This window comes from Megalobrama amblycephala, linkage group LG7, assembly GCF_018812025.1.
Source record: "Megalobrama amblycephala isolate DHTTF-2021 linkage group LG7, ASM1881202v1, whole genome shotgun sequence".
Taxonomy (NCBI): Eukaryota; Metazoa; Chordata; class Actinopteri; order Cypriniformes; family Xenocyprididae; genus Megalobrama; species Megalobrama amblycephala.
The window spans coordinates 25,440,193-25,460,540 of NC_063050.1; the positions used below are offsets into that span (position 1 = coordinate 25,440,193).

General features: G+C 38.5%; 1 protein-coding gene across 1 annotated transcript in view; it reads left to right on the forward strand.

The window, feature by feature from the left end:
- wdr17 (WD repeat domain 17) overlaps positions 1 to 20,348 on the forward strand; it is a 38,693-nt gene that overhangs the window by 12,724 nt on the left and 5,621 nt on the right. Inside the window, 15 exon segments of the mRNA XM_048196712.1 lie at positions 1,220 to 1,388; positions 1,510 to 1,601; positions 1,743 to 1,825; positions 1,953 to 2,039; positions 2,181 to 2,345; positions 3,083 to 3,285; positions 16,291 to 16,440; positions 16,525 to 16,655; positions 16,736 to 16,861; positions 17,034 to 17,189; positions 18,108 to 18,172; positions 18,249 to 18,381; positions 18,501 to 18,592; positions 18,671 to 18,770; positions 19,400 to 19,539. Coding sequence (XP_048052669.1) covers positions 1,220 to 1,388; positions 1,510 to 1,601; positions 1,743 to 1,825; positions 1,953 to 2,039; positions 2,181 to 2,345; positions 3,083 to 3,285; positions 16,291 to 16,440; positions 16,525 to 16,655; positions 16,736 to 16,861; positions 17,034 to 17,189; positions 18,108 to 18,172; positions 18,249 to 18,381; positions 18,501 to 18,592; positions 18,671 to 18,770; positions 19,400 to 19,539 — 1,892 coding nt within the window.

Below are 20,348 nucleotides of genomic sequence, written 5' to 3' on the forward strand. Positions count from 1 at the left end.
TTACACCAGTCTTGCTCATAATTGAAGGATTTGTGTAGCCTTTTCAAGTATGTCTGCTAAGCTGTCACTGGCATTGTCACCCCTTGGTTATTATTAAAGGTCCCGTTTTTCGTGGTTTTTTGAAGCTTTGATTGTGTTTATAGTGTGCAATATAACATGTGTTCATGTTTCGCGTGTAAAAAAACACAGTATTTTTCACATAATTTACTTATCTGTATACCGCTGTTTCCACTGTCATAAAAACGGGCTGATGAGTTCCTTGTTCTATGAAGTCCCTCCTTCAGAAATACGTAACGAGTTCTGATTGTGCCAGCGGTTCCTGTGTTGTGATTCGACAGCAGCTTAGCGAACCCAGAGCCATATGGCTCTGAGCGAACCTTGCCCGGAAAGGTCACACCTCTTACCATAACGTGGAGATGCACGCGCTCAGTGTTATTGTAAACATGTCTTTAATTTTACCCTATCAATTTGAGCCGGAATCAGACCCGGTGATTGGACTGCGGGATGAAAATAACAGCGTTTCGACGACATGGCGACAAACACACTCTACAAATGCAACTCTTGTGTATTCCTGTGGGCGGAGGTTAGTCAAAAAACTGTTTTAGTGACGTCATTAAAGAAGGAAGTAGAGGGATGTAGTCCAAACTGGCCGTTCGATGTAGGCGACTTCTGTTAAATAAAATATCTCGCTTGGCATTGAACTTTGAGCTTTAAAATTTTACAGATTTTATTTATACTCTAACAACAACATTACACACTAACTAAAGTTTGAAACATGGGATCACGAAGAACGGGACCTTTAAAATAATCCACGGTTCAAATGAGATGAAATTGCCCGATGGCCGACCATCGGCTTAGAGTACCCCGGGTTTAACACTGACTATTAGTAACTTTGCAAGTGCATGTCAACTTATTCTACTAACCCTAACCCTAACCTAACTTACTTAACTTGCTTAATCATCGTCGTCCCGTGTGAGACATAAGGCCACAACCCTAACAGTCTACTAATACTCTGAGAGTTAGTTGACATGTTGTTGCAAAGTTACTTATAGTAAGTAGAATGTCTAAAGTGGGCTATTGATAAAGTGTAACCTTATATTTTATTTCAGCTTAATTTCAATTAACTTAGATCATTTTTAAGAGTTTAGTTTTGCCATCATAATGATTATATTATTATAATACAAACATGTATGACTTTGTGACATTCTTTTTGTCACAGGGTCATGTTGAAACTATCTTTGACTGCAAATTCAAGCCAGATGACCCAAACATTCTAGCTACAGCTTCATTTGATGGGACGATAAAAGTCTGGGATATAAACACCTTAACTGCTGTGTACACATCTCCGGGCAATGAGGGAGTGGTTTACTCTCTGTCCTGGGCCCCTGGTAAGAACAATACACAATATTAGTACAGTCCATATTACCACTGCAGTTTCAGACAGGTTTTGTTTTTGTGGCTATTTGTGAAACTCTTTTCTTCATTTCTCTTTTTTACTATAACCCAAAGGAGATTTGAACTGCATAGCAGGTGCTACGTCAAGAAATGGCGCCTTTATTTGGGATGTTAAAAAGGGGAAAATGATCACAAGATTTAATGAGGCAAGCATTGAAAAAAATTTCCAAGGATAATAATTATTTAGAATTAATAACTCTAATTTATGTCTAATTGCCATTGTTATTTTAGTTTGCACAATCGTAATCATTGTGAGTCTTTATTTTTTTACTGGAATTGTGTTGCAGCATGGGAAGAATGGTATTTTTTGTGTTGCTTGGAGTCATAAGGATTCCAAAAGAATAGCCACATGCAGTGGAGATGGATTTTGGTAAGTCCACTTTGATTTTGGCTAACATTCCCACAAGACTTAGACATTCAATGGTTGTCCATCCATATAATGAAGCCAAATTATCCTCATAGACATGACATTCTTATATTTTTTTTTGTGATTTCAGCATAATTCGAACCATTGACGGCAAAGTGTTGCACAAATACAAACATCCAGCAGCAGTGTTTGGCTGTGACTGGAGTCAAAATAACAAGTATGTTATCAGTGTAATCAAGATACACAAACAGACGACAGAATCTTTTTACCAGTTTTCTCTTGTCACCACATTTATAATACATTGTGTGTGTGTGTCTCTCTCTCTCTCTCTCTCTCTCTCTCTCTCACACTCATTCAGAGATATGATTGCCACAGGCTGTGAAGACAAGAATGTTCGAGTCTATTACTTGGCCACCAGTTCTGACCAGCCACTAAAAGTCTTTACAGGTCACACGGCCAAAGTATTCCATGTGCGCTGGTCACCTCTCAGAGAGGGCATACTGTGCAGTGGCTCAGATGATGGGTAATCATTCAATTAAAATCTCCATTAGCACTAATGTACACTGTTTTGTTTGGGGCCAGTAAGATTTTTTTTCTTTTTGCATTATTACAAAATATATGTTTTTCATATGAATTTATGAAATTAAATTATGTTCTTTTGAATTTTCTATCCTTTTTTTAACTGTCTTTCATTTCAAACATTTAAAAAATCTTACTAACCCCAAACAGTAGTGTACATGGTTTCAATAGTATTAAAAAATGATCATTCTCAAATTTAACTTGCTCTAAAAATGATTATTATTAAAATTATAATAAAATAGTATAAACTAAAATAATCATTGAATCATTACAAAATCATCACAGCTTTTATTTACAGTTTTTTGAAGGAAAGTAAAAAAAAAATATATATTTTTATCCTTATTGTTGGTAAACATTAGTACTAATAATAAAAAAAAATCTCACTATTTAATTTAAAGGTGCAATAAATTGTACTCATATAATTAGCCTATAAACTCACCTCAAGGGAGCCTTTATATTGAGATCACATGATCAGCAAATCATCCAATTTATATCATCTTGTTCTTAGAAACTTTCACTCACAAATCATGGCTGACAGTGAATAGGGCATTTCTACAATGGCACTAATAATAGTTTGTGCATTAATTTGTCTGTATGTGTCAGTGTCCAAAACAACATAAATATAACTGATTGCGCCTTTAACTTCATAAACGGATGTGTATCTGTGTGTATGTTGACCAGGACTGTCCGTATCTGGGATTATACCCAAGATGCTTGCATTAACGTGCTGAGTGGCCACACTGCTCCAGTTCGGGGTCTCATGTGGAACACAGAGGTTCCGTACCTTTTGACCTCAGGGAGCTGGGACTACACCATCCGTGTCTGGGACACCAGAGATGGCACTTGTCTAGACACCGTATATGACCATGGAGCTGATGTCTATGGTAGTGTATTAAATGTATATTAAATGTTTATTTTGCTGCAGACAAAATTATGCTGTAATCAGAGGTGGGTAGTAACGAAGTACATTTACTTCGTTACATTTACTTGAGTAGTTTTTTGGAAAATTTGTACTTTTTAGAGTAGATTAAAATGTGGGTACTTTTACTTTAACTTGAGTAAATTTGTAATGAAAAATCTGTACTTTTACTTCGCTACAATGGGCAACGTTCATCTCGTTACTTTATTTTAATTCAATACTGTAAATGTTAAGAAATGCGTAGTTTATTCCATGCGCGCTGTCTCTTTTTTCATGAACGATGCCCCATTCACAAATGAATCACTCTTTTGAGTCGATTCTGTTTAAAGACTTGATCAAACAAGTTGGTAAAGCTGTCTAAATTGATTCACGAATCAGTTTGAATGATTTGTTCAGTTCCTGCACGCGCTGAATCGTTTGGATGAATCGAGCGGATGAAGTGGCAGTGGACCTACAGTCAATTAAAAGCAAATCTGCAAATGCATACAGTTGTTTGCCAGCGATGAAGATCTTTATTAGTTGAGCTGCGTATGCTGTCTGTGAACAATTCCACAGGTAGGCCTATCGATTTCATTTGATTTTACTTCATGATACAGCCGAGCCAATAGCCGACATTTTACAACCAAACAGATTATTACGTCACTATAACAAAAGTATGTAGTATTTCTTTACCGTTTTTATGGGCATATATCTTAATTTATACATTAATTTATACATATACTATTGCGCAATGGCGGCGCCAGCGACCTGTTCGTCTTGAAAATGAACGCTTTGCGTTGACACAGTTAAAGGCAGGGTAGGTAAAAAATGTATAAAAAACTTTTTTTTCAAAATTTGTTTAAACTTTATTTATATATCAATACATATTTAAAATGTAAGTACTCTGAAAAAGAAAGTATAAAAATCGAGTGTCTGTAGACCTCTCACGACTGTTTTAAAGACAGCTCATTATTTCCATTCACTCCACCCCCTCCCTTCTGGGCTCCTTCCAAAGCCACGCCCCCAAAACGCATGAACGTGCGACTCCGACCACTGAGCTGGAAAACGCATTATTTACCTGAGACGAGCGGAGAGGAAGGAGCACAGTGCATGTAGTGACATCATGTCAGAATCACATGTAATAAAAATAACTTTATAATTATGAAGATAAACATAATTTAATTCGCTAACGAGTTAGTTATCTATAAGGCAAAGCTAAAAACAGGTTGCATGATACACGTTTTTCCATTACCATCATTTACACTGTGATGAAGATGAATTTCGTGTAAGATTCATAACATATACGTTGTTCTACAGATAAACAGAGTAACATACACTCAAATATCAACTCACAACTGCATTGCAGACACAAAATAATAACACACACATACAACAAAGTGTGTACGACACACACAGATACAAGATAAAGACATCAGTAAACATAGGTAGAGAATATAAAAACAAAACAAAGGCGAAAAAAAACGTGCAGGTAAACTTACAGGTGAACATGGTAAAAGAGTTAGACAGAGGGTAAATATAGTTCTAAGAAAAGTTCCTAGATGCGGAGTAACGTTAGGCCTACTATCTGTTAAACATGTATTTAGTTATCTAAAGCAAAAATATGCACAATTCAACACTATAGCTATCATCTTGTGCTAGGCCTATAGATTATTTATCGTCTCTACTACGGCTCGCTAAGTAATGTTATGTTAGCTATATTACGCAGCTACGTGTGCTAATGACACATGCTTCATGAAAAAATAAACAAAAAAATATGTATGATCAAAATACAAAAAGAAAGATTTACCTGTCCAGCAGAAATAAAGCCATCAAGGAGTCACTTTTCAGCACCTTGAGGTACCTCAGTTCTCGCCATCGCTGGAGAGCCACGCCGATATTAACTCGCGTTTTATTTCTTTGTTTATCCAAAGACTTTTTGTTCATTGCCTTTTCTTGTACTGTTACTGTCTTCCTTTTTTGCCTGGTTTGCCTTCACTAACTGCATAGGCCGGTACTGTGAATTTTGCTTGCTGTTTCTCTGCCATTGTTTTGGTATTCCTAGGATCCATGCCTCTTGAATGCCCCAAATCAAACATGCGCGCGCAAGTGGGCAGGTCATGTGTGGCAAAAGGGTGGTTGCCATGGTTGCGAGAGAGTGACAGCCGCCTAAGCCAATCCTATGTTTCGTCCCGGATGGAAATAATGAGCTGTGTTTAATACAGATTAAACGGTCTAGAGTCACTCGATTTTTATACTCTTTTTATCAGAGTTCTTACATTTTAATTATGCATGTATATATATAGAAAGTTTAAACAAATTTGGAACAAAATTTCTTACCTACCCTGCCTTTAAGCAGTTTACACGCGCCTGCTGAAATATACATTTGATTAAATTTTGGAGAACAGACCGAAGAAGATCCGTCAATGTGTATTTGATCATTGTTTGTGTCAAGTTCAGATATGAGCGTGAGCACATGTAAAGAGTTTTCTCTCTTCTTTAAAATGTAACGTTAGCTGTATACGTTATTAATATAGTAACGATACATTCGGGTTACAGATGCTAGAAATAATGCTTGTCTCTTCTATGTTTGTTTGTTGCAAAGATATCTAATTATGATAATAAATTAAATATCTATTTAAATAATTGTAGCGAAAATGAACTCAAAGGGGAAATATTAATAATTATTCATAACTCATTATGATTATTAATTATGATTAATTATGAATATGCAAATCCGTTAATCAGATTAACTGGACGTAGCTACATTAAAATTAACATTACAATCAGTTAACCTGTTCGTCCAGTGAACGCTCAGTGTTGATTGTTTATTAATTCTAAGAAATGTCAATTTCCAAGTTATGGAAAAATAATATTTCTTATTGTACTGTACTACTCACGTAGTCCGGATCTATCACTTAAGAGGCAATTCATTAGCAGACGGAGTCAGAACCAAACGTGTATTGTGCACAATCTTTATTAACTAACTCACAAACACATAACTAAACTAACAAACACATAACATAACATACATAAAGGGTCACACACACACACACACACACACACGCAAGTCAGAATGAGTAATGATAGTGTTGAACCGGAAGAGTTGCTGTTACTAGAGCTACATGAAATGTCAAAGGCAATCTGGAAAGGACTCATCAGTTTCTTTTAGCAATAGCAAAGGTAAAGTCTTTACAAATCAATACTAAATCGCTGTTTAGCATTAAAATGTACGATACTTGCAAGATGCCTTTAGGCTGAAGAGCGTCGGATCTGCAGGTTGAGGATAACTCTTGAAGTTATCATCTGAAGTTGTTGCCAGTCTGTTGGGTGATGAGCACATGGCTGGGTGTTGTAGGCCAGGGGCCTACCAGCCTTGCGGCCGGGCCTAGAGAGGCCGGCCGCAAGGAGATTTGTTCGGTCCAGAAGCAAGGAAGAAGAAGAGGGAGTGGCACTGTTCGCTGGTTTTTAACCTCTGGTCAAAGTCACACCTCTCAGTTGTTGACCGGACCAATGAAGATGTTGTAATTCTGGGTGGCAACACCCCTCCTGTCAGGGCTTTTACAACCCAGAAAGATTAACAAGCTGAGTTCTTGAATCAGAACTATTAAATATTCTTTTAATACCGATGTGTTGCACAGGTATGGATGTACCGCATACACAAACATTTAAATCTTTCCGCTACAAACGTATAGACACTAAACATGGCATGATTGAAGTTACCGTGCAGGTCATAACATTTAACAATCATCAAACATGTAAATACAATGAGTACAATACAACATCAGTAATAATGGATACCATTTCCTGAGAAGGAATCATTTATAGCACAGTCTGTCTATACATTAATGCCATAGAGTCTGTGTTCTGTGTGGAAAATGCAGGGAAGATGCAGATTTTCTGTGTCTCTACTCTGTTCTCCATGCGGCAACCACATTCCTCAGCGCAATAAACTTGTAACTGAAAACTTCCCGGGGGATGGGGACAGACTCCAGAGTGAGCTTAAAACTATTGGTTAACTAACCAATAATTGTGTCTGATTTGCCTCAGTCATTACATAATTCCCCCCCTTTCGCTCGTTGTTGTCTCTCTTATGGCAACAGTGAGCGACATTGAAGGTGCAGAAAGATCAGACACATCACTGACACACAAGGTTGGAAGGCTGTGATGGGCCCTGGTTGTATGTGTCTCCTGGAGTGGTGGTCGTTGATGCAGACCGTGGGCAAGCTAAGTTCTCTGAGCTGGTGCTGCAGGAATCAACGCATCCAGTGCCTTGACGGTGTGTCACCTGTCACCCTAAAGTCAGTTAGTGCGGGAGAGACGTTTGCTGGTGGCAAGGTTCAGGGCTTTGAGCTTGCTCAGCAGGTGTCGAGGTTGCAGGTGCCATGACAGTGTCACCTGTCATTCGGACACCCATGAAGCAGGTGGTTGCAGGAAGAGTTTATGGGATTTGTAGTGTGAAGAGTGTTTCAGACTGACCTAGGGTTGATTACAGAAGCATTTGTTACCTCTGCTCTCAGTCCAAAGGAGTCTGAAGTTTGCTGTGTCCCTCTGCTCTGGTGGCGGCGCCGACTTGAGCAGGTCTGAGTTGTCTTGTGTGAGTGGTCAGAAGCTTGTGCTTCTGAGTACTTCTCAAGTAAGTACTGTTCATGGGGCTCCTTACTAGCGTTAGAAGCTCCTACAGGTTCGATGCAGGCATGTCCAGTCGCCCTTGTGCTACCTGCTGTTGGAGATCATGCGGTGTCTGCAGGAAGAGGATGTTTCCATCCATGGCTTCTCCCTGTGGTAGGTCTGGTGCCTGGGTCTGTCTGAATTAATCCTTCTCCTTCTGTAGCTTTAGAGGATTTCAGGAAATTGGCTGATGAGGTGTCAAGCAGAAGGCTTTGGCTCCCCTCTCTGTACCTCTGTGCTTGGCTGGGGGAGGTTCTTCTGCTGCAGGCAAGAGAGTCTCAGTTCTCTTTGGGCCATGTCAAGTTCATCTTTGGTGTTGTCCAGCTGCTGGGTCAGAGCTTCAGTCCCAGGTCTGGACACATCCAGAGGACGTTCACAGGTCCTGATCCTGTCATCTTTGTCCTAGAGTTCAGAATTTGCTATTTTTAACAGTGACAGCTGTCAGAGCCGTTTGCAGTTTGTGGCTTTTCTTCTGTGTCTCTATTCTGTCAGGGTCCTTGTGTCTGTCCCGAGCCTCCATCTCTAGCTGGTCTATGTGGCTTTTAGCATGCATCAGCTCCTTGTGAGTCTCTGTGATCTGGAGTTTGAGGTTGTTCACCTCCTGTTTCAAAACAGTGAGGATGTGGGCCAGGAAGAAGTTGACTTCAGTCAGATCATTGTGACCATACCTCTGGTTTGAGTCATCTGCCTTTACTTCTCTTCCATCTTTGTCCAGTTGCTTTTGGCTCTGCGGTTAGTTAGGCTGAGCATCTGCAACATTTAGGCACGCTTGTGGTGAGAGTAAGGGCAAGAGACTACTGCAAGATCAAACAGAATTTAGGGCTAAAGGCACAGTGAGCAGCCAGTTGTATAAAATACAGCTAGGTTTAACAAATGACTTAAGATGGTTCTTGTGGTCAAATTATTTCTTAGTATTTCTTACTGATGGCTCACGACAGGCTTGACCTCTGAACAAATAGGAAAGAAAAAGGGAGAGGAAGAGGAGAGCTTTCCTATTAGATTCTGCTTATTAGTGGTGCTCAAAATTATGCCCTAGTAATTGTTCAGATTACTTTGTAGCTGGCTCATAAAATTGAAGCAACTGTTGTAAATAAACAAAATCAAGAAGGAGAGTATGTCTAGTTGCTTGTGGTTATATTGGGAAATTAAACCACACAAGAAAAAAAAGGAAGATGTAAGTAAATCACAAAGATGAAAGAAATAATACTAGTAAAAATTAATAGCTGACTGCTATTATAATTAAAATCAATAAAAAGATTTAAAGAAGTGACTAAAACAGCAGAATGGGTTTAGATCAGTTCACACTGCATACACACAAGCTGTAGTTAAAGGCTTCACATAAATGATGCTAACCGCTAACTGTAGAAGCTATTAGTTAGCTTAGCCTGAGCGGAAGGGTTGCTAGGTGGGGTTAGCTTAGCCACCTAGCCTGGTTTGTTTACACCATGGCATCACAAGGTGATGAGTTAGCACTTCCTGTGACAAGTCGTTGTCATGGGAACCAATGCACACCACAGCAATTCAAACAGTTCATGAAGACTGTCTGCTCATTTCAAACTAGTTACGTACAGAGTTAAAATGTGACGCTTATACTTTCAGATTTTCAAAAACTTGATATTACATTTAGTAAAATGCAAATATGTTTTGGCATTTGCAAATTTTACTCATGTAAACTCTTCTCTCTACTTTAAACAACGTCTTGTACTTGTTTAAAGGGTAATTACACAGTTTGCTGTAAGTCCAAGCTTGTTTAAGCATATATAGTTAAGTCCGTCTTGTGCAGGTATACTGATATTCCTTTCAGCGAGTGAAACACAGTTTTGGTCAAGAGGTAGCTATGCTTGTAGATGCAGCCAAAGTTTAGATGAATGACATCAATCTTAACTATAAAAGGGGAGCATTACCCAAATCTACATTTATATAACGCTGTACTGAGATTCATTCATCAGAAACAGGTTAAGCAATACTGCAATTGGTATTTCTCCAACCAAAGCAGAATAATCAATTCTGGTACAGTTTACATGCCGCTGAGTTGAGATTCCTTCGTCAACACAGGCTTACGCTCTAATACTGAGATTAGGATTTCTTCGCTAAAATCAGATTAACTTTACGCTGATACCATTTGAACATATGCTAAAATGTCTTAAGACTCTTTCTGTTACGGCAGAGGTGTCACTTCAAGCTATAGTTTTATCTGCATCTAACAAGCCAGCACCATCGATCTACATGCGAATCAACGTTGTCAAACGTCATGTCGGAATTATCAATTATTAAACACACTTGGACGATGGTTTAAGCGAGTGGCGTTAGGCCATGCTGGCTTAACCGGCTCAACCTAGTGTCATATTTCAAAATAGCTCGTCGTGGATAGTCATGAGCATTTGAGATTTACACATTCACACAAGGTTTCCTTCCACTCCTACTGCAGACTCCTGCATTTCTGCGAACACACATTTTCATCTACTTTAAAAGCTTTATGCCCTATGCTGCCTAGGAACCTTTGTAGAAGCTATGGGTAAAGCACTGCGTTTGCAGTTCAAAGTCATTGGGGTCTTGAGAACCCCCTGCTGAGGGGCCTTGTGTGTTACAGGCCTTCTGTGTCAGGTCACATGAGTGGCACTGTGTGAGGGCAGGTTGTGCTGTCCAAAGGGGTGACTAGCTGTTGTAGGAGGCAAAGGTCCTGTTGGTTTCCTCCATTCATTCCAGGTTTGTCTGAGTCGGTGGCAGTAACCTTGGGACTTTCAGATCTGCCCTGCTTGGTGTCGGGGGCAGCACTCAATCTGCATTCAGGCTTCTGGGTCTGAGAAATCCTTTATGCAGACTGGCTTCAGCTGCTGATAGTCTAATTGGAGTTTTTCTGGCTGTTAAGTCAAAACTCATAGTGAATCTGGTGGGGTGTGATCCAGAACAGAGAGCCTGTCTTGGTGGATCACACCAGTCAGGGACTTTGGAACGAAAGAGAATGTCTATTATGTTGGCATTGGTGCTGTGGTCTCCTAAGCTGCAGGCTCTGGCCCCTCCCCCCTTTGTGAAGGGTTGGGGGAGCTCTCGCTGCTGCTGCTGCAAAGTCCATCAGGTTGCAAGTTCCTTGTGTGGTCCATTCTTAGTTGTTCGGGCTGTTTCAGTTCTTTTCGGACCACAATGTGTTTGTTTCTCACGCTGCTGAATTGTGGAGTCAGTGTTTGACTTTCAGTTCTGCATGCGGGTGGCCTTCAAGGGCCTTAGCTTTAGTGTCTCTTTAAATTCAAACCTTACGTTCCTTACGTTCTTTAACTGGCAAAGTTCAACAGCTGTCAGAGCCTCCTGAGGACTGTTGACCTCCCTCAATTGCTCTGCTCTGTCATGGTTCTTGCATCTGTCCTGTGTCTTCTCATGCTGAGTGGGTTGGTTCTCTGTGGAACTCAGTGATTTGCAGCGTTCGTTCAATTACCTCCTGTTGGAAGCCCGTATGAGCATGGGCTAAGGAGAGGATGAAGCTCTTTGTGGCTCAGGTCAGGTGTCATGTGTGTGCTGGTGCTGCCGATCTCGCTGTCCCTTGCTCTGCGGTTGCAGGTTGTTGACTGCTTTAGCTGAAGGGCAACCATCACATTGTTCCGCTGGGTCTCCAGGGGGTCCTGGATGGCAGGGCTGGATGTACTGGGCAGACAGGCACACTTATGGGGACATGAGAGAAAGAGATAGCACAGGCAAATGCAAGTTCGTACAGCTATGTGGGCCGTATAGGGAGTGACTAGCTGAAGTGGGGGAAGCCAGCATGAGACTAAGGTGTTTAACTATCTTGGATGACAGCTGTAAGCTGTGTTGACTGATGACGGGGCTGGTACACATCATTAAACTATTACTCAGAGTACAGATGATTCCTTTCCAGAAATTATCACCATAAGGTAAAAGAATAGAACAAACTGGTAGAGGGAGAGAGAGAAAAAAAATGAAATAAGAAAAGGGAAAGGAAGGAAAGAGGTTTTTTTACCCATTTAGTCTTGCTAGGAGATATGGTTAAGCAGGTGTCACTGGTTCAAGTGATGACCTAATCTCTAGACTAACAGAGAAAGACCAGATGCCTTGAGGTCGAAAGGAGAAGAAACAACTGGAAGAGTTTCTAGTCCTTTCCGGAGCCCCAAGTGCACTGGACGGTGGCCGTACTTCATGTACTCAGCACTAAGGAGTGAGGAGGGGGAGCTGAGAGATAGGTGTTAGCGTAGTAATAACCTATAACTCATTATGCCTCATTAAGGAAACAACAGTTTCTAGAACTACTGTAATCCTATAGAAAAAGGGAAGAGGGTGATAGCAATAAAAAAAAATAAATAAATAAATAAATAAAATAAAAACAGAAGGTCCCTTTAGACCTAGGGAATGTGAATACCCAGGTTGATTTAATTAAATGCTAAGTTTAATTAAATCCAACTTGGCCAAACAGAGATATAGAAAGAAAGTGAAGGAAATAAAATGACACATAGAGGAGGAATGAAGTTGAACAAAATAAAATTAGAATTTCCTAGTAGATTTAGAAATCTAAAAGGAAAGTTACACAGACAAAATTGATTTAATTAAATTTTCAAATTTTAACCAAATTCAACTTGGCTGCATAGGGATAGTCAGGTGAACAAAGTATTAGCATGAAGTAGAGATAGGCAACTAAACAAATTGATTTAATTAAATTTTAAATTTAATTTAAATTCAACTTGACTGAATAGAGGTACTCAGACTTGACAACGTGAGTGACACCACATACGCACACACACGCGCACACATACAAACGGTTTAAACCAGAGATGGGTGCCTTTTGAGGCGTGCCTTGTGAAGCTTTGGAACTCAAATGAATCGTTTGTGTTGCATCAGTGATTCGGAGCGTGTGTCAAACTGCCACAGTCACGTGATTTCAGTAAACAAGGCTTTGTGATGCGTCCTAGCAGTTTCAAAGTGTTTCAATAAGCGCTACAGTTTACTGAAATATCATGTCTTGACAGAAACCTCAGGTTTAAGGATATTAGATGATTCATTGATCACATTTAATTGATAACATTTGTGAATGGTTTATTAAAGATGTCTCATATTCGCTATTCGTATTCATGTGTCTCTAGTATTCACTACGCTTACTGTTCTGACTCGCAAAGGGGCGCTTTGAGCGGTTCGAACAGTGAATCGTTTGTGACGCAATTGATTCATTTGATTCGGAGCTTCACAACGCATTGTGTTCCCATCAGCGGTTCAAATCAAAATCCCTCCTAAAGGGAATCCCAAAGTCTATAAAGTCTTTGGCTTGAATGCTTCATGCTTGCACATGTCTAGGTGCTAGCAGGGTGCTAGCAGCTTTTAGTCGAGGTAAAGGGTTTTAACTCGTAGGGTATACGCGTAGGGTTTCTATAGAGCTAGATTCGGCTACGCGTGATTCGTTGTTTGCACAACAGTCTGTGATGTGGGTGTGCTGCTATCAGACTTTCAGAGGTGTCTGCTCTACACGCTCTGTTGTCATGCGTTGCCAGGAGACCAATGCCAGCCCGCAACACGATCAGAATGGAGCAGAATTCTAACCGCGTTGCAAGCCCGCATTAAGAACTCCAGTGTGGTCACGCATAACTCACAAATCACAACAGCACATCACTTCACAGACAGTGGTGATTGCTAGTTAGCTACGCTAGAATTTACACCACAGGTTCGTTGCGTGTGTTTCATATGTGCGGTCCCGCGCATGAATATGAATACAGTGACGGAACGAACAGTAAAAAGGCCTTTAATCGGTGACTGGGGAGTCTCGCCCAGAACACCATTACAAACGCTGTAGTGAGATTTCTTCGTCACACAGGTAAATTTATGCTGCTTAATCTGGAATTCCGTCATCAGAAAAAGGCTTATGCATTTACAGCTGAAAGTGGGGATTTCTTCGCCCAGATTCAGGTTAGTTTATTTGTTCGTGCTGCTAATCTGAGATTCCATCGTCAGAAAGACTTATGCATTTAAAGCTGAAAGTGGGGGTTTCTACGCCCAAATTCAGGTTAATTACTTTCGATACCCTTTTGTACGCGCTACTAATCTGCGATTCTGTCGTCAGAAAAGTTTTACGCTCATTTAGCAACTGAAATTATGATTTCTTCGATAATTTCAGGTTAGCTTCTTCATACAATTTAAACATGCCTTATAGCATCGAGGAACGTTCTGCCGTTCAAGAGAATGTGCATTGAAGCCCCAGTTTGTGCATGTATAAGATGTTAACAAAAATTATGCCAAAACACATGATTGATTACTGGTCCATCTGCAAACAATTACTTAAAATGATGCCCGCATTCTCCACCAAATATGTAGCGAAAATTAAGCTCAAAGGGGAAATATTAATAATTATTCATAACTCATTATGATGATTAATTATGATTAATTATGAATATGCAAATCCGTTAATCAGATTAACTGGACGTAGCTACATTAAAATTAACATTACAATCAGTTAACCTGTTCGTCCAGTGAACGCTCAGTGTTGATTGTTTATTAATTCTAAGAAATGTCAATTTCCAAGTTATGGAAAAATAATATTTCTTATTGTACTGTACTACTCACGTAGTCCGGATCTATCACTTAAGAGGCAATTCATTAGCAGACGGAGTCAGAACCAAACGTGTATTGTGCACAATCTTTATTAACTAACTCACAAACACATAATTAAACTAACAAACACATAACATAACATACATAAAGGGTCACACACACACACACACACACACACACACACACGCAAGTCAGAATGAGTAATGATAGTGTTGAACCGGAAGAGTTGCTGTTACTAGAGCTACATGAAATGTCAAAGGCAATCTGGAAAGGACTCATCAGTTTCTTTTAGCAATAGCAAATGTAAAGTCTTTACAAATCAATACTAAATCGCTGTTTAGCATTAAAATGTACGATACTTGCAAGATGCCTTTAGGCTGAAGAGCGTCGGATCTACAGGTTGAGGATAACTCTTGAAGTTATCATCTGAAGTTGTTGCCAGTCTGTTGGGTGATGAGCACATGGCTGGGTGTTGTAGGCCAGGGGCCTACCAGCCTAGGCCCGGCCGCAAGGAGATTTGTTCGGTCCAGAAGCAAGGAAGAAGAAGAGGGAGTGGCACTGTTCGCTGGTTTTTAACCTCTGGTCAAAGTCACACCTCTCAGTTGTTGACCGGACCAATGAAGATGTTGTAATTCTGGGTGGCAACACCCCTCCTGTCAGGGCTTTTACAACCCAGAAAGATTAACAAGCTGAGTTCTTGAATCAGAACTATTAAATATTCTTTTAATACCGATGTGTTGCACAGGTATGGATGTACCGCATACACAAACATTTAAATCTTCCCGCTACAAACGTATAGACACTAAACATGGCATGATTGAAGTTACCGTGCAGGTCATAACATTTAACAATCATCAAACATGTAAATACAATGAGTACAATACAACATCAGTAATAATGGATACCATTTCCTGAGAAGGAATCATTTATAGCACAGTCTGTCTATACATTAATGCCATAGAGTCTGTGTTCTGTGTGGAAAATGCAGGGAAGATGCAGATTTTCTGTGTCTCTACTCTGTTCTCCATGCGGCAACCACATTCCTCAGCGCAATAAACTTGTAACTGAAAACTTCCCGGGGGATGGGGACAGACTCCAGAGTGAGCTTAAAACTATTGGTTAACTAACCAATAATTGTGTCTGATTTGCCTCAGTCATTACATAATAAACATTAAATAATAACATGCTATTGTGTGTGTGTGTGTGTGTGTGTGTGTGTGTGTGTGTGTATATATATATATATATATATATATATATATATATATATATATATATATATATATATATATATATATATATATATATATAATAAAAGTAACTAGTAATGAGCTACTTGAGTAAGATTTTTATTGGATACTTTTTTACTCTTACTCAAGTAACTATTAGGATTATTACTTTCACTTTTACTTTGAGTAAATATTTCTATAAGTACTTGTAGTTTTACTTGAGTACAGTTTTTGGATACTCTACCCACCTCTGGCTGTAATCTTTTATGCACTGCAAACTAATTTTTCCAAGCAATGGCTTATTTAATTTATGCATTTTATACATTGTGATTGCTAGAAACAGTTGATTCAAGTTTTGTAAATGAAGGCAGGAGAGGCAGAACATCACATAGTTAAGAGACCTAAATATGTAATGGGAACACTTATTTTTGTCCAAGGACTGTCTTTTAGTAGTATTTATACATACAGTAGTAGGGACACTCATACATCATTTTGTGTCATTCCAAGGTAATAATACATTATTAATGCAGTCTTGTCAACCATATGAAATCCCCCAGGTTTGACATGTCACCCCAGCCGTCCATTCACCATGGCTTCCTGCTCCAGAGATTCTACGGTCAGACTTTGGTCACTTACTCCTCTAATTGCTCCCTTAGCGGTCAACATCCTTACTGACCACAGTTGGGATGACATCATTGGCAACACAGGTTAAAACACATGCACATATTACATACTGTCTGCATGGACTGGTTTTGTAAAGACATTAAACCACATTTATTTCTTGAGTGTAGATCGTGCTATGGTTCCTGGAGCCCCTCCCCTCCTGTGTGGAAAAGTTTCCAGAGATATCAAACAGGAGCTGGATAAACTCTCTAGCGATGTGCGCATGAAGAAGCTCAGATGGTTCTCTGAGTGTTTCTCAGTGAGTAAATCTCAACACAGAACTCTCACAGGAGTTTATTTAGAAGTCTAAATAAGGGGTTGTGTGCTCTCTCTTTGTAGCCACCAGGAGGGAGTCAGAACCTGTGGGATCTGGTTGCTGTAATCAATGGGCAGGATGATAGTCTTCTTCCTCAGAACTATGGGCAGGGCATCATGCATATGAAACACCTGGTCCGCTTCAAAACCGTGAGTGTATAAACTGTGATGTAACATTCTAATAGTGCAACAAATGAAGTGCAAGCTTCTGGTGCATATCATTTTTTTTTTTAATAGCTCTACTGTAGTTTTTATCTATTGTAATTATTTTACTATTTATCTACTTTTTGTAATTAATTTACTATGTATCCCTTCCCTGTAGTCTGAAGCACAAGAGCTGACCATAGTAAAGATGTCAAAGTTTGGGGGTGGGATTGGAGCACCTAGTAAAGAGGAAAGGCTCAAGAATGCAGCAGAAATCCATATCAGACTGGGTCAAATCCAGAGATACTGTGAGCTTATGGTGGAACTGGGAGAGGTAAAGTCTAAAAGCTATATATATGTATATATCTACTGTAGTGTCTATATATATAATTTCTTGGATTGTCAATATTTTGTTTTTGTTTTTATAATAATAAGTCGATTACATTATATGCTGATTAAGTAATCTAGTTAATCACATATCAGTATGCTGATAGGTTGGGGTTTGATTATTGATTAGTTGTGTTAAATGTTTTATATCAGTTTTTTTTATAATTAATCACACTAAAGTAACATGGTAAATTGACAGATCTAATAAGTTCTTATTGATACACTGATGTTCAAAAGTGTTGTAAGAACATTTAATGTTTTTGAAACAAGACTCTTATGCTCACAACAGCTGCATTTATTTATCAAAAATATAGTAAAATAAATGACATTGTGAAATACTATTAATATTTAAAATAAGCTGAATTTTTAGCAGTCAATTTTTTTTTTTTTTTTTTATTTATTTATTTATTTTATTTTATTTTTTTTGTGAAAGCAATTAATACTTTTATTCTGCAAGAACACAGTCCTTGAACACAGCCAGTCCAGTCTTCGGTGTCACATGATTCTTTAGAAACCATTCTAATATGCTGATTTTGTGCTCAAAAACATTTATTATTATTATCAAAAACAGTTTTGATGCTTAATAGTTAAGAAATAGTGATAAAATATTCTTTGATGAATAGAAAGTTTAAAAGAACAGAATGAATTTGAAATGGAGATCTTTTATTGTGACTTTTTTGATCAATTTAATGCACCCTTGCTGAAAAAAAGTATTAATTTCTTTAGAAAAGAATAATAATATATGAGAAAATGGAAGGTTTTTTTCTTTACAAAATGATGATTTTGTATGTTTATGTTGTTTTGTTTTGTTTTATTTTGTTTTCTTTTGTTCTCTTTTCTTTTTGTTTTGTTTTTATGTGTTTAGTGGGAGAAGGCTCTTTCTGTGGCCCCTGGTGTCTCCATGAAATACTGGAAAAAGCTCATGCAAAGGTATCTTATATACTCCTCTGGATTTTTTTAATCAGTTATTGTGGGTGAATCACCATTCATTAACTCCTTAATGCAGGAGAGCAGACCAGCTCATGCAAGAAGGCAATGATGATGTCATCCCATACTGCATCGCCACTGGTGAGGTGAAAAAGTTGGTGAATTTCTTCACCTCTAGAGGTCAGCTGAAAGAAGCTGTGCTGGTGGCTCAGGTACAGGGCACTGTTTTCTTTTTACCCATTTAGAGTTGTTGTAAGACTGTGAACCTCTGAGTTGAGTGTCATGATAAATGGCTCTGTATTATACATGAGAATGTACTTTGTGTCATCAGGGTGCTTGTGAGGGTAATATCCATGGCCCTCAGATCACATCAATAAACCATGCCGCAAACTCAGACAATGACAACATCGAAAAATACTGCGGGTAAGTTATACTTAGTTTAAGCTGCAATCAAATGTTTCACCTATGTTTTTCTTACCCACTCTCCCCTCCTTTGTCTAGAATGTTGCACAGAGTGTGTAAAGAGCTGGCAGAGTGGTATTTCCAAGATGGTCGTGCTGTGTTGGCAGCTTGCTGTCATCTAGCTGTAGACAACACAGAAGTAAGCTCACCAATAGCAAATCATTAAAATCAGACAACCTCTAAAAATATCATGTCAATGTTTAGACAATTAAAGAACACGATAAAGCCTATTCTAGGACAATATAAGTATAAGTAATATAAGTATTAAATCATTATTTTCATTATTTTCAAAACAGTTACACTGCTTTTTGTGGTCAGTAATATTGTGAAATATTACTATGATTTAAAATAAATGTTTACTATTTAATATATTTTAAAATGTAATTTATTTCTGTTATGGAAAAGCTGTATTTTCAACATCATTACTCTAATCATCAGTCACATGATCCTTAAGAAATCATTCTAATATGCTGATCAATAATTTTGTGCAAAACAGTGATACATTTTTCCAGGATTTTTTGATGAATAGAAAGTTCAGAAGAAAAGCTTTTATTTAAAATTGTTTTTCTTTGTAACCATGTAAAAAAAAAAAAAGGACTGACCCCAAACTTTTGAATGGCGCTGCAAATGTAAGACAGTATAAATTAAAATATAAATTTCGGTTTCTATTGTCTTTATGAAAGGAAATGGCCATCATTAAATGTTAGGTCAGTGTTATATGATGTTATATGAGTGTTTAGATAAGGGTTTTTTATCTCCTTGTGTCAGTTGGCTATGGCATCTCTGATCAGAGGCAATGAGCTGGAGCTGGCAGTGTGTGTGGGCACAGTCCTGGGAGAATCAGCCAGTAAAGCCACCCACTATGTTCTGGAGCTCTTGGCCAGGAAATACATGACCACTGCCACCTGGTAAATATAAAATTGATCAATGCATCTTTGTATTTTTTCTTTTCTTAAAGTCAAGTCTGCAAAGGGGAACCAGGTTTTTGTTCATTACTGTATGACCAAATATGTTACACGGAATCACATTTCCTCTTAAATAGTTTGCACACTTTCCTCTAAATGCAACCCATCTCTTATCATCAGTCATGCACAGAATTGTTGACATGATCCTGATAGTCATCCTTACTGCACACCTGTTTCATTTTTCATTTCCATTTCTCTCTAGCTTTCCATCTGTGGCATACAGGTATTTTCTCTGCCTCGCTTTTTCTTTTTTAAAAACTATATATCATAACTGCAAGCCTCCCTTGGGATTTCATCTTACTGTAATCCATTCAGTCATCTTTAACTACCCATTTTAATATAACTAAGATGATTATTGACATACAGTATTCGTAGGTACCACTTTAAAGGGATAGTTCTCACAGAAATTAAACTTGTCATCATTTACTCACCCTCATTTTTTTTTCCTATGGAATGCAAAAGGTGAATTTTTCTGAAGAATATTCTGCTCACGATTTTCCATGTAAAAATGTGCATGAAAAAAAGTGAAAAAGGATTGTCAAGCATCAAAAGGGATGCAAAATGTATTTTTGTGATGGCAAAACTGCAAAGCTGAATTTTCAGGAGTCTTCAATGTTACATGATCATTCAGAAATTATTCTAATATGCTGATTTAGTGCTCAAGTAACTTTTTTTAAAAAAAAATTTTATCACAGGTGAACACAGTTGCATGCTTAATATTTTTGTGGAAACCAAGATATATTTGACACAGA